The sequence below is a fragment of the Mustela erminea genome, chromosome 1, assembly GCF_009829155.1.
Source record: "Mustela erminea isolate mMusErm1 chromosome 1, mMusErm1.Pri, whole genome shotgun sequence".
In the NCBI taxonomy this organism is placed as follows: Eukaryota; Metazoa; Chordata; class Mammalia; order Carnivora; family Mustelidae; genus Mustela; species Mustela erminea.
Genome location: NC_045614.1, coordinates 8,372,226 through 8,386,794, shown reverse-complemented (window position 1 = coordinate 8,386,794; position 14,569 = coordinate 8,372,226). Strand labels below are relative to the sequence as shown.

Genomic DNA, 14,569 nt, shown 5'->3' with positions numbered 1-14,569 from the left:
GACAGACACCCCGCTCTCCAACGTGCCTCCTCCTCCGGGACTCTTGGCCTTGTTTCTCCCCAAAAGCCACAACCCGGTGAAGCCTTCCTCTTCCTGGTGGTCATCTGAGCAATATGGTCTCAGCCAATGACACCTATTGTGTGCTCAGCCGCCCGGGGTGGCTGGTGGTGGTCCCAGTGGTTCACCAGAGATGTCCCACATGGTTGGGGTCGGGGGACACTTGGCAGGGACAGCCTGAGTATGCTGACCACCCTAAGAGGTGGCACCAACCCTATGCCCTGCATTGCTGTGCGGGCAAAGTAGGGTTCAAACGCACAAAGGAACTTGGCGGGAGCTTCTAGAAGAGGGACGGAGCTCAGCTGGGGCAGGACAGCCTGGAACAGCAACTGTAACTGCAGCCCGGGGACCGGGACGGCGGGGACCCAGTGGGGCCAGTGCACGGCTGTGGGGAAGGGAGCAACTTACAACAGCCTTGCTCGTCCGAGCCATTCTCACAGTCCACCTGGCCGTCACATCTCCAGAACTGAGGGATGCAGCGGTTGACACGGCCTCCGCAGCTGAAGTCCCCCGACTTACAGGTGACAGACACTGTGGGAGAAACGGGACTGAGCCTTCCCTCCCCCAACTGGTCGCTCCAGCCCCCGGTTTGCAGAACAAAAACACAGTTTTCAGAAACAGGGTGCCAAGCCCAACTTTCTGGCCCACCCCCCAAAAAATCAGACATAAAGGGATGGAAACCTTAGAAGGAGAGAGAGATGATGGCTGTACAGTACCGTGACCATATAAATATCACTGAACTGGTTCCTTTAAAATGGTTAATTCTGCGTTATGTGAATTTCACCTATTTTTTTTTTAAGCTGGCAAAGTTCCAGAAATATCGCTTCCCCCAAGTCCCAATTCATGGCTGAACACATCAGCCTGCTGGCTGCTGTTCACCTCGTCTGTCACCCACTCTCATCAAAGAGGGCAGGAAGTGTGTCACGCCCAAAGGGGACTCACTGCAGGTCTCCTGGGACTCATCTGAGGCATCTGGGCATTCGGCGCTCCCGTCACAAACCCACTTGTAGGAGATGCACTTCCCATCTTGGCACTGGAACTCGTTTCTGCCACATTTGTCTTCCACTGAGAGAGAAGGGAAGAGGAAGGACCATTCAGCATCAGAGTCGGAAACTGACAACACCACCTGTGTGTGTCTATTTCCTGCCAGCTGCGGAATGAACCCGAAATAGAATCTGATCCTCCCCAGGAAATAAAACACACACAACACATTTCATGAACCGCAAGTGCAGCTGAGGATGCAAAGAACAGATCTAGAAGAGGGACTTGCCCACGGTGTGTGAAACTTGACCTAACGGTTGTTGAGTCCAGTGTATGGACCCCCTGAGGTAGGAAACAAGATCATCTAACGTCCCTGTCCAAGAAAAAAGAAAATAATTTAAATGATTTAGCATATTACAAACCTGTACTGGCAACAGTAATGAGGAAAATTGAGAGTGTGAAATCATTCAGCAGAAAGAAAAATGAGGGGTCAACTCCAGTAGGCAGGGAGGAAAGATAAAGAGATAAAAATTATGAGAAATTATGAATACAGAGGTCAGAGAACAGAGATGCTGGAGCAAAAATAATCATAAAATGGAAGGTCAGAGCAAAAGAAATGGAACAGAGATAGTAGCAAAAGATGTAGTAAGAGCAACTTTTTCTAGGAAAGCATAAGACTCAGATTTTTTTTTTTTTTTTTAAGGATTTTATTTATTTGACAGAGAGAGAGCACAAGCAGGGGGAGTTGCAGGCAGAGGGAGAAGCAGGCTTTCCACTGAGCAGGGAGCCCAAGGTGGGACTTGAACCCAAGCCCCATGAATCCAACCCAGGGATCATGACCCGAGGAGCTGAAGGCAGAAGCTTAACTGACTGAGCCACCCAGGCGTCCATAAATACTCAGACTTTTTTTTTTTTTAAGATATTTATTTATTTATTTGATAGACAGAGATTACAAGTAGGCAGAGAGGCAGGCACAGAGAGAAGGGGAAGCAGGCTCCCTATGGAGCAGAGAGCCCCACACGGGGCTCGATCCCAGGACTTTGAATCATGAGCCAAGCCAAAGGCAGAGGCTTTAACCCACTGAGCCACCCAGGCGCCCCTAAAGTGTTAAGTATTTTTAGCTCATCTTGTTCAACATCTTGCTTTTCTGTGGAGTTTGATCTTACGATGTACCTAATACAGTAGCAGTAGTCTACATGAATAATTATATTGGGGAGAACATAGAGGGTTTTTTTTGTTTTAAACCAGTGGAGGTATGTGACTGAAAGAGTTTGGAAAGCAACTGGTTAATACAATGATGAAAGACATCAGGGCCAAATGCAACGTGGAATTCTGGACTGGGTCCCGAAAGAGGAAAGGGAAAAGTTGGTGAAATCCAAATGAAGTCTAGAGTTAATAGTAATGGACCAACATTAAACTCCTAGCTTTATGCTTTGTTTTGTTTAAGACTTATTTATTAGAGGGGCCCTGGGTGGCTCAGTAGGTTGAAGCCTCTGCCTTTGGCTCAGGTCATGATCTCAGGGTGCTGGGATGGAGCCCCGCATCCGGCTCTCTGCTCAGCAGGGAGCCTGCTTCCTCCTCTCTCTCTGCCTACTTGTGATCTCCGTCTGTCAAATAAATAAATAAATAAAATATTTAATTTAGAAAAAGACTTATTAGAGAGAGAGAGAGCACAAGCAGGGAGAGGGGTTGAGGGAGTGGGAGAAGCAGACTCCCTGCTGATCAGGGAGCCCAAATAAGGGCTTGATCCCAGGCCCCTGGGATCATGACCTGAGCTAAAGACAGAAGCTTAAATGACTGAGCCACCCAGGGGCCCCAAACTCTTAGTTTTGACAAATATACCATTGTCTGTAAGATGTTAGCATTGGGGGAATCTGGATTCGGAGTCTAAAAGAATTCTCTGCAATATCTTTGCAACTTTTCTATAAATCTAATATAATTCCAAAATAAAAAGGGTATTTTTAGTAAGTCCTCCTTCAGGATGGGACACCTGGTTGGCTCAGTTGGTAAAGTGTCTGTCTTTGGCTCAGACTGAGTCTGACATCAGGGTCCTTGCTCAGCAGGGAGCCTGCTTCTCCCTCTCCCTCTGCCCCTCCCCACTCATGCTCACGCTTGCAAGTAAATATTATATGTACATATACATATATATGTGTATATGAATATATACATATATGTGTGTGTGTGTGTGTATATATTTAAAAATAAATAAATTTAAAAAGAGTCCTTCCGGGGCGCCTGGGTGGCTCAGTGGGTTAAGCCGCTGCCTTCGGCTCAGGTCATGATCTCAGGGTCCTGGGATCAAGGCCCGCATCGGGCTCTCTGCTCAGCAGGGAGCCTGCTTCCCTCTCTCTCTCTCTGCCTGCCTCTCCATCTACTTGTGATTTCTCTCTGTCAAATAAATAAATAAAATATTTAAAAAAATAAAATAAAATAAAATAAAATAAAAATAAAAATAAAAATAAAAAGAGTCCTTCCGGGGTGCCTGGGTGGCTCAGTTGGCTAATTGACTGCCTGTGGCTCGGGTCATGATCCTGGAGTCCCGGGATCGAATCCTACATCGGGCTTCCTGCTCAGCAGGGAGTGTGCTTCTCGACCCTCCCCCTTCTCATGCTCTCTCTGTCTCATTCTTGCTCTCTCTCAAATAAATAAAATCTTAAAAAAAAAAAGAGTCCTTCCTTCAGGTGAAAGCTTACATATATTAGAACACTTCTGTTCTTTAGGATGAACAAGGAGGGTCAATAAAGATTTGTGGAGCATGGGGTGGGGTGGGCGGACATCACGGGAAACCAAGTCATTAAAATGACAAAGCTCGGGGCACCTGGGTGGCTCAGTGGGTTAAAGCCTCTGCCTTCGGCTCGGGTCATGATCCCAGGGTCCTGGGATTGAGTTCCACATCGGGCTCTCTGCGTAGCGGGGAGCCTGCTTCCTCCTCTCTCTGTGCCTGCCTCTCTGCCTACTTGTGATCTCTGTTTGTCAGATAAATAAATAAAATCTTAAAAAAAAAAAATGACAAAGCTCATGCCATTCTTGGCCAAAATGGGACAACTGCGGTCTCCATCCACATTAATGGAGACATTAGGTGGTAGAGAGTGAAAGTGATGCACGGCGGATCCAAAAGGACCTTTCCAAGCTCATGGGTACTGAGCAGTACTCCTTTCCAAGCTCATGGGTATCTGGGCAGCACTCCTTCCGCCCCGTTGCCTTCCATACACACATCTGCAGACATCGGTTTTCCCCATAAACTGCTGACCTGAAAGTTTGCCTACAAGCAACGAAGGGGACGATGACCTTGAGATCACCAGATTTCACCAACTGTTCCCTGCCCCAAAAGCAAGGTGAATTACAACACTGCAAAAGGGACTTTCTCCTGCTGCTTCCACAATGAACCTCGTGATCCATAGTCTGCCCCCATCGTGAATCCCGTAAAAGTTTCATAGCCTCAGAGCCCAAACTCCTGCAGCTTGGTCCCGACTCTCCTAATTTTTTTCCCTCCTTCAATCATGCAGATTGCAGCTTCCTAGAAGACCCTGGGCCCAAACCATCTAGCTGTACTGCTTCCAAATTCCTGTGAGATAGTAAATGCATGTTGTTGTTGCTTTTAAGATTCTTTTAAAGAGAGAAAAAGAGCACGAGTGGGAAAGACAAATAGAAAAGGAGAATCTCAAGCACTCCATGATGAGTGAGAAGCCCAATGCGGGGCTCGATCCCCCAACCCTGAGATCATGACCTGACCTGAAACCAAAGAGTTGGACGCTTAACGGACTGCACCGCCCAAGTGCCCCTAAATGTGTGTTGTTGTTCTTGTTTAAAGAGTTTATTTATTTATTTGGTAGAGATCACAAGTAGGCAGAGAGGCAGGCAGAGAGAGAAGGGGAAGCAGGCTCCCTGCTGAGCAGAGCGCCTGACATGGGGCTCGATCCCAGGACCCTGAGATCATGACCTGAGCCGAAGGCAGAGGCTTAACCCACTGAGCCACCCAGACACCCCTAAATGTGTGTTGTTCTAAGCCACTAAGTTTGGGGGTAATTTGCTTGACTAACAGTTAAACTCTGAAGCGGACCTTCCAAAAAACTGGGTTTTGCACCCCCGGAGCTCCTAAAATATCCATTTCTCACTCTTATCACACTACAGGAAAACCACCTCTTTACTTGCAAGTCTTCCCACTAAGTTTAAAAACCCCTGAGGGCAAGGGATGTCCTCTTCATTCTTGCAGCACCGTACAAGCATGGGCCAATGCCTGACACAGTTGCAATAATTTTGTGCAATAGCTATGGGGAAAATCAGAGCCACGTCCCTCACCGCCCCATGCAAAGGGCTGGGAAAGGGGGAACTCTTCTACTCTCTACCTTGTAAGAGGGTAACAGGGCAGAACCTGCAAAGTTCAAGGTAAAGTGCAAAATTTCTGGGACCTGGAAGAAATACTGGCACAGGTGCAAGACAATGCTAAGTTCAAGGAATTCCAACGCCCTACTTGGGAGAAAAGAAGGGAACAGCTGGCGTAGTTTAAAATAGGACCGCAAAGGACACCTGGGTGGCACAACTGGTTGAGCGCCTCCAGACCCCTTGATCATTTTCACCAGGCTTGGACCTGATCCTGAACCTGGGCTGAGAGCCCTTGGGGCTGGGGACATTGGGACTCAGTTTAAAAGCCACCTTCCTAGTGGCACCTGGCCACCTCCATCGGTGGGGATAGAACTCTTGATCTCAGGGTCGTGAGTTTAGGCGCCACATTGGACGTAGAGATTATTTAAAAATAAAATCTTTTGGGGGCGCCTGGGTGGCTCAGTGGGTTAAGCCGCTGCCTTTGGCTCAGGTCATGATCTCGGGGTCCTGGGATCGAGTCCCACATCGGGCTCTCTGCTCGGCAGGGAGCCTGCTTCCCTCTCTCTCTCTCTCTCTCTGCCAGCCTCTCTACCTACCTGTGATCTCTCTATGTCAAACAAATAAAATAAAATCTTTAAAAAAAAAATCTTTTTAAAAAACCCTCTTTTATTATTATTCTTATTTTTAAAGTTCTATTTATTTGAGAGAGAGGACAGAGAGAGACTGAGCAGGAGTGTGGTGCAGTGGGGAGCAGGGCAGAGGGAGAGGGAGAAGTCGGCTCCCCGCTGAGCAGGGAAACCACTTCGGGGCTCGATCCCAGGACCTCAGGATCATGATCTGAGCCAAAGGCAGATGCTTAGTGACTGAGCCACCCAGGCGCCCCCCGAAAAAGCTATTTTAACTCAAATAACTATTTATTTACTTACTTTTAATTTATTATCTAATTATTTATATACAGGCATACCTATAGGTTCAGTTTCCGATCACCCCAACAAAATGAGTATTGCAATAAAGCGAGTCCAATGAATTGGTCTTGTCAGTGCATACAGCAGCTATGTTTACACTAAATTACCAAAATGTGTCACAGAGACATAAAGTGAGTAGTAAGTGCAGGAAAAACCTCGACTTGCTCCAGGAGAGGTTGCCAAAACCTTCCATGTGTGCAGAAAGGCAGGATCTGTGAAGAGTAAGAAAATGAGGCGTGTCTGCGGGGGCACCTGGCAGGCCAGGTCTGGGAGTATGAGACTCTTGATCTCAGGTGTCACGGGTTCAAGCCCCACTCTGGGTGCAGAGATGACCTAAATAAATCAAAGTTTTTTGTTGTTTTTTTTTTTAAAGATCCCATCTATTTATTTGACAGACAGAGATCACAAGTAGGCAGAGAGGCAGGCAGAGAGAGGAAGGGAAGCAGGCTCCCTGCTGAGCAGAGAGCCCAATGCAGGGCTCGATCCCAGGGCCCTGAGATCATGACCTGAGCGGAAGGCAGAGGCTTTAACCCACTGAGCCACCCAGGTGCCCCTATACCTCATTTTTTTTTCAAGATTTTATTTATTTGACAGAGCTACTGAGCAAGTGAGGGAGAGAGAGCACAAGCAGGGGGAGCAGCAGGCAGAGGGAGGCAAGGGCCTTGAGGTGTTATTACTATTCTCAGTCTTTCCGGTGACATGTTTTGTTGGTAAAATAGGGCTTTGTGCAAAGGTTGGGAGGCCAGAGCAGCGGATTAGTGGTAATGGAGGTTGTGGTGCCCTGGGGAAGGCAGGAGAGCCTCATTACGAATGGCCCTTGCCTGAACTTCCTTTTTCATTTTTTCTGAGAGTCCCGACATTCCAGTTGCTTTTTACCCACCGCCTGTGCCACTAGCGAGATGTGAGTCATATCCGGTTTTCAGTTCTCTGGGTAATTACAATTCAACCGTGAGTCAGTGGGGTGTGGGGTGTGGGGTGAACCGGGGAGGCAGCTCCGAGGGAGTCATCCTGTTGAGATCAGTAGTTGGGCAATTCGATTATCAGTTTGTATAACCACAGCACATTCTGACGCTTAACACATTCCTTTCTCTCTTACTTTTTCTCTTACTCATTCTCCTTTTCACCTGGGCTGTCCACCACAACTTCCAAATATTTGCTAGCCAAAGATGGGGGAAGACCTCACCATCAGGAAGACCCCGCCCTTATTTTTATCAGGACAGGTCATCCAAGGGCTAGCCCACAGCTCCGTACAACATTTGAATAAAAAGCTAAAAAGGGGGGCGCCTGGGTGGCTCAGTGGGTTAAGCCTCTGCCTTCGGCTTAGGTCATGATCCCAGGTCCTGGAATTGAGCCCCATATCAGGATCTCTGCTTAGCGGGCAGCCTGCTTTCTCCTCTCTTTCTGCCTGCTTCTCTGCCTACTTGTGATCTCTGTCTGTCAAATAAATAAATTAAATCTTTAAAAAAAAAAAAAAAAGCTAATGAATTTTACTGTCAACAGGTGTAGCCAGGCAACAGTCAGCTGGGAAATTAATTGATCCCATGGCCTTGCTAGTGGGGACAGGGATCAGGAACAGCAAGTGCCAAGAGACAGGACATCAGATGAGTGTCCCCACAGCAGACAACACCGTTCTGGGCAAGGGGACAGAGCCAGTCCTCACCACCCGAGGAAACTTCAGGGCTTCCTCCCTGTTGGACAAGCAAGGTTTGTGTTTTACTTGTCGGTTTCACTTGAATTCCAGTAAAAGCAAACTGGAGCGCCCACTCCACTATCTCCTCATGCTGGGGATGCCTAAAATTACACAGAAAACACACACACCCACACCCCTCCCCAAGTACCTAAATCTCTAAACTCTAGCCTTTAAGTCTCTCCTGTCACACACGACAAGCCAGGAACAAGGTCATTGAAACAGAAAAGGAGACTGCCCAGTTCTGCTTTTTCTCCAGCATGCAAATGAGGTGGTAAATGCTTTCTATGTTTTCTTTCCCATGCTACTGAAGATGTTCCTCAGGAGAATCAAAAATTATAGACAGAATCATTTCCTTGAAAAAAGAAATGGCTGGGGCTAACAGACTCAGCGGAATTCGAATGAGAAATCAATTTGCCAGTGTGTTTTTCCAAACTAGGAGATGCCAAGGCATTTTCCTCAGGCGTGATCTCAGTGGAAGATTTTGTGATCCGCTCCTTTGGGGAGGGCTTTGTTTCTGTGATGGTTCCTTGCTGCTTACTTCCACAGTGTCTTATCAACAAATGTGACGTCCTTCACAGCCCAGGGAGGGAAAGTGCGGGCGCTGCTACTGTGCTTAACAAGGGATATGAAGGCCATCAAAGCCCTAAGCAATAAAGGCATCTAGATTAGGATCTTATCAAGGGAGGAATCCTACAGATTAGAGCCTCACAGCCCAGGGAGGGAAAGTGCGGGCGCTACTACTGTGCTTAACAAGGGATATGAAGGCCATCAAAGCCCTAAGCAATAAAGGCATCTAGATTAGGATCTTATCAAGGGAGGAATCCTACAGATTAGAGCCGGAATATCCTGGAAAGGCAGAATGATCCACATAATTCCCCTTAAAGGTCTGTAGTCTCAGAATAAGTTCTCCCTTTCTCCAGTGTTGCCCTGCAAGAAAAGTGTGCCCAGCAATGACCAGTGAATCTCCCCAGGGCGTGTTGCTGAAACAGACACAGCTCTTAGCAAGATGCTCTGCTTTGCTGAATTTGGGTGTGCCCTGGGCATACGGGATACTCCGCGCACAACTGTTAAGTGGTTTTGATCTGGCTAAGTGAAGGCATGCAGTCCAGATTCCAACAACTCCCATTTCCAAGGAAAAAGAACAAGAAATCCCATCCCCCTCCTACCCCCCCCACCCCCCAAATGCTTTAAAGACAGCTAAGGAGCACACTGGGGCAGCCAGGGCTGTTAATACCAGAAAAGTAGCTTCTGGCCCTCAGGAGTCTGGGGAACACATCAGGACTCAGAGCCTCCCTGAGAACACAGGAGGCCACTCACTGAGAGAAAAGTGAAGTAAAGCAAACACATTCTGCTCAAGGCATCACTGCCCGGAGTTCCTCTCAGGGATGAAAAAATGAAGAGCCGAGAGGATCGAAAGAGAGAGCTTTCAGGAGGTGCATTTCCAATTTGGGGGGCACAGCTCATCAAAGGAACCCCAAAATTGGACAATTCAAGCAGCAGACCCCAGAGCAGCTCTGGACAAGACTAGAATCCCAGTCAGGGCTTGAAGGGCTAAGCAGCCCGGTCCCACTGGCCCTTCCCAAAACTGCTCCTCCTGCAGTTGTATCAGAACCCCAAGGAGAGCGGAAACTAAAGCAAGCAGCCGCATCTTGCTCAAGACCCGACTGCCATCATCTCCTCTTAGGGATGGAGTCCATCAGCGTTTGAAATACAAGTCAATTAAATGCCTCTTGACAAGCCATGCTCCCCCCTCGTCATGCTACTGGGTGGCGGAGTTAATTGCAACAACCCTCAGCAGCAACCTCAGGGAAAACTGATGGGTCACTGATAGGAAATCCAGGAGGTCACAACTCCCCGCACAAAGCCGCCCGTCCCCTCCCGTCAATACAAAAAGTTTCCCACAATCCTGTTATCTGAGAATCCCAATTCTTTTCGGGCTACTCGGGTTCTAAGTAGGAAATGAACCATTTATCTCAGATCCAGGGCGAGGTCAATTGCCTCCGGCAACTCCCTTAGAGCCACCGGGTCACTCAGGACCGCTAGCACCAACTAGCCTCGCTCAACTAAACCCATTCAGAGCTTCTGAAAAAAAAAAAAAAAGGCCACCCTGAGGGATCCGTCCGACGTTGTCGCCTCCCCGGCCCCTGCCCCGGTGGAAGGTCTCCGCGAATTTCCCTTCGGGGGCGACCGAGGAGGGGCGGGCGTTTCGGAGGCCACGTTTCGGCTCGGGGAGGAACGGAGGCCCTGAGGGTGGCCTGGGGGCGCGTAGGTGAATTCGACCCAGGCCGGGGCAACGAGGGCGGCCTCCAGGACAAAAGGGGCTCGCCTGTGCTGGCGGAGGCGACTTCGGGGGCCCGGGACGCGTCGCCCGCTTTGTTGTGACAGACAACCGGGACGGACCCCAGGGAACGCGCGGGCGGTCGCCTCACCTGAGCCAAGGGCAGCGGGAGTCCCCAGCCTCACCTCGAGCCCCGCCCCGCGCGCCCCCCGCCTTGCCGCAGCTGTCGCCCCCTATTGGCCAAGGGGAGTGGCTCGAGGCTCGCGTGTTCCGACCGCGCCCAATGGGAGCCCGGGGACTGGCCCTCGGGGCCGGAGGCGGGGCTGGAGGCGGTGGCCACGGCCGAAGCGCGCGTGCGGCGCGGGTGAGGAAACAACGCCTCGGACCCCGGGCTCCGGGGCAGCCCTAGAGGGTTACAGAGCCACCTGAGCCGCCTGGGGCGTTTCTGTCCGCGGCGGGACGCGAGGGCGCCCGCAGGGAACCCCCCCAGGCTGAGCCCCCGAGGTGGCTGGGGTGGCAGTCCTCACCCCAGAACAACTCGGTGGGGGCGTCCCTGCCTCCCTACGGCTGGTGGGCCCCGTGTGGCCCGCTCTGAAGAAGGGGGTCCCCCCATCTGGCGGAGACTCCTGGGAAAAGCCTCACCTGCTTCTCGTGACCTCCCCACATCCCCAAACCCTCGCAGTCCCTTCAACACTCCCTCCAGCCGTTTGGACGAGACTTCGTGCCGTTTTCCCACACATCTTTCAAGGATGGGGTGGTTTTCCGCAGCTCCCAGAGTTACCAAAGAGGCTCCCCAAGTTCTGGCGGGGGGTCACCCCATCGCACGCGGACGCTTGGAGCCAGCCTTACCTGCCGCCCCCAAAGCTGCGAGGAGCAGGGCGGCGGCCCAGCACAGCCCCCAGCCCGCGGGTCTCATGCTCCCAGCCTCCGCCCTCGAAAGCGCCAGCCCCGGCCTCGGTCCGTAAAGTCCGTGCGGGAAAGGCTGGCTTCGAGCCGTCGGGTGGCAAATGCACGCGGGGCCCCAGTCATTTGCAGCATTTCTAGGAGAGTTTCCTCGCAGGGGGAGGAGCTTGCGGTGGGGTGATTTTCGAATATCTTCGCCTCACTGCGGGAGGAGGAGTTTCGAGAGGAGGAGTTTGGAACGGCCGATGCGACTAGGGCTGGTTAACCCTTGAAGTTCTGACTCGGATTCCAGTCTTTCCCAAAACTTGCTTCCAGATCATCTAACAGGCTAACGACCATCTATCTCCCCTCTGCCTCCAACGGAAAAACGAGACGTCAGAAACTTTACCCCCTCCTTTCTCTACTTGCTTTTTCCTTTCTAGGAATCGTATATATAGATTTTAACTGAGTTTAATCCCGTATAGTTTTGAGACGATTCTTCAGAATTGGTCTAAACAGGACTCGGTGAGAATTTAAATAAAATCTTCACAAACATTTCAGCCCCAAACTGATCTTGTCTTGGGGGATCCAGCACTTGGATGAATACCAGCGAAAGCATCTCTAAAATCAATTTATCCTTCCGGGGTCTGGACATAAATACGGATTTGTTCTTTTAGGAGAAACTGTTAAACAGGCTGCTGCTTCCTCTCCCCAAAGCAAAAATCAAAATAAGGGTGCCCGGGTGGTTCAGTGGGTTAAGCCTCTGCCTTCAGCTCTGATCCTGGTCTCAGGGTCCTGGGATCGCCCCAAGCTGGAGGTCTCTGTTCGGCAGGCAGCCTGCTTCCCTTCCTCTCTCTGCCTGCCTCTCTGCCTACTTGTGATCTCTCTCTCTGTCAAATAAATTTTAAAAATCTTTTTTTAAAAAATCAAAATAAAACAGTTTTTAGAGTTGAACCTGATTGCCTTAATCACAGAGGGCTGATGGAAAACAGCTTTTAAGAATCAGAGTCTTGGGGGCACCTAGGCAGCTCAGTGGGTTAAAGCCTCTGCCTGGGATCCAGCCCAGCAGCTAGCTCCTCATTGGGCTCTCTGTTTATGGGGAGCCTGTTTCTCCCTCTCCCTCTGCCTGCTGCTTCCCCTGCTTGTGCATGCTCTCTGTCTCCGTCAAATAAATAAAATCTTGGGCTCTTGGGTGGCTCAGATGGTTAAGCCTCTGCCTTCTGCTTGGGTCATGATCCCGGGGTCCTGAGATCAAGTCCCACATCTGGCTCCCTGCTTAGGGGGAAGCCTGCTTTTCCCTCTGCCTCTCTCTGTCTCTCATGAATAAATAAATAAAATCTTAAAAAAAAAAAAAGCCTTAAAAAAAAAAAGAATCAGTCTCCTTTGGGATTCATGAAATTTCCAAGACCCCTTGCCAAAAAGGCACCTGTGAGAATCTTGCCTGAACCCCATAAAAGGTTCAGGCAAGATTCTGGCAAATCTTGGGTGGATCCCCCAGGAATGAGTAAAGTCCTCTGAAGTTTTACAGATTGAGCTTGGCTGAATGTACTAATCTCTCAGCAGGCTTTTGGGGAACCCCCCCCCCAGAGGAGGCAAAAAAAGAGGTAGAAAGGGGACAACTGAACCCTCAGAGGGGAAAAAAAGGAGGGGGTGATTAATCCAGAGTAAGAAAGAGCAGTTAAGAGCCCCAGCGTCAGAATCAGGCAGACCCTGGGTGAGTAAATGAGCTTTTCCAAGGTGGAAAGGGGAGGAAATAATGCTTGTTTTTTTACTAGGCAGGTTCTGTGAGGGGGTCAAATGAGATAATCAGCAATTACCTAGGAAAATTTGTGGGTTTTTGTTTGTTTTGTTTCGTTTCTTAAGATTTTTACTTATTTATTTGACAGCGCACAAGCAGGGGGAGCTGCAGGGAAGGGAGAAGCAGGCTCCCCATTGAGCAGGGAACCCAACTCGGGGCTGGAACCCAGCTCGGGGCTCCATCCCAGGACCCTGGGATCATGACCTGAGCTGAAGGTAGACACCTAAATGACGGAAACGTGAAACGCCCCTTTTCTTTTTTTTTTTTAAAGATTTTATTTATGTATTTGACAGACCAAGATCACAAGTAGGCAGAGAAGCAGGCAGAGAGAGAGAGAGAGGGAGGAAGCAGGCTCCCGGCCGAGCAGAGAGTCCGATGCGGGGCTCCATCCCACAACCCTGGGATCATGACCTGAGCCCAAGGCGAGGCTTAACCCACTGAGCCACCCAGGTGCCCCGAAACGCCCCTTTTCTTGAGGATTTTATTTTTAAGTCATTTTCTACACCCAATGTGAGGCTCAAATTTACAACCCTAAGATCGAGAGTCACATGCTGTGTTGATAGCCCGAGAAGCACCCCTCAAATTTCTTGTTTTTATGCTGGTATTCTCACTGCCACTTTTTTTTTTTTTAATTTAATTTATTTATTTGACAGAGGGAGATCACAAGTTGGCAGAGAGGCAGGCAGACAGAGAGGGGGAAGCAGGCTCCCTGCTGATCAGAGATCCTGATGCGGGGCTCCATCCCAAGACCCTGAGATCATGACCTGAGCTGAAAGCAGAGGCTTTAACCCGCTGAGCCACCCAGGCGCCCCAACACTGCCACATTTTTTTGAAACCTGTATTGCACCTTCAATCTAATAATAAATATTAGGTGTTTTGGTTTTTTTTAATATTAGCTTTCTAAACAAACAAACAAAAATCCTTCCATAGAATCCATTTCATTTGAAAGTGGCCGGGCTTGCATAATCCTCATTCCAGTGGACACCCTGCCTTGTCCTGGTTTTTACCTCTAATTCATGGGGAGGCTCAGACCAGAATGAGCCTCTGCCCAGAGGCACCTGGCCTTTTGCCAGAAGTGAGCCATGCCAGCTGCAGCTTGCCCTTTGGCTCAGAAGTCTGCAGAGAGGTAAGTGTTCATGGGGACCTTGGCGTGTTCCCGTAGGTGTGATCAAGGACCTGACTCTATTGGGCCTTCAGTTATCTCCATCAGACGCCCATTAGCCACGTGAGACCAGAGGCCCTGACTTCCATCTCCAGCGCCTGGCTCTGGTAAGGTAATGAAAATAAGGGAAAATAAAGGAATTATCATTGGCAAGGCTGCCGTATCAGAGATGCACTGTTTCTGAATTCCGCTTTTGTTAGGATTTTGATAATGCAGAACTCAACTTTGATCCCCAGCCGATAGTCTTTTTTTTTTTTTCAAATATAACAGATGGGGGCGCCTGGGTGGCTCAGTCCATTAAGCACCTGCTTTCTGCTCAGGTTGTGAGATCAAGCCCCATGTTGGGCTCTGTGCCCAGAGCAGAGTCTGATTGGGATTTTCTCTCTCCCTCTGTCCCTTACCTCTGCCTTCAGGGGCTCACTAAAAGAGTAAA

The 14,569-nt window shown here is 49.6% G+C and overlaps 1 protein-coding gene across 1 annotated transcript in view; it reads right to left on the bottom strand.

Moving 5' to 3' along the window:
- LDLR (low density lipoprotein receptor) overlaps positions 1–11,367 on the bottom strand; it is a 34,341-nt gene extending 22,974 nt beyond the window's left edge. The window contains exons 1-3 of the mRNA XM_032311523.1: positions 11,144–11,367; positions 1,000–1,122; positions 466–588 (exon numbers count right to left, since the gene is read on the bottom strand). Of these exons, the coding sequence (XP_032167414.1) occupies positions 466–588; positions 1,000–1,122; positions 11,144–11,210 (313 nt within the window). The 5' untranslated portion in view covers positions 11,211–11,367. The remainder of the gene's footprint in view (positions 1–465; positions 589–999; positions 1,123–11,143) is intronic.
- Between the last annotated feature and the right edge of the window lie 3,202 nt (positions 11,368–14,569).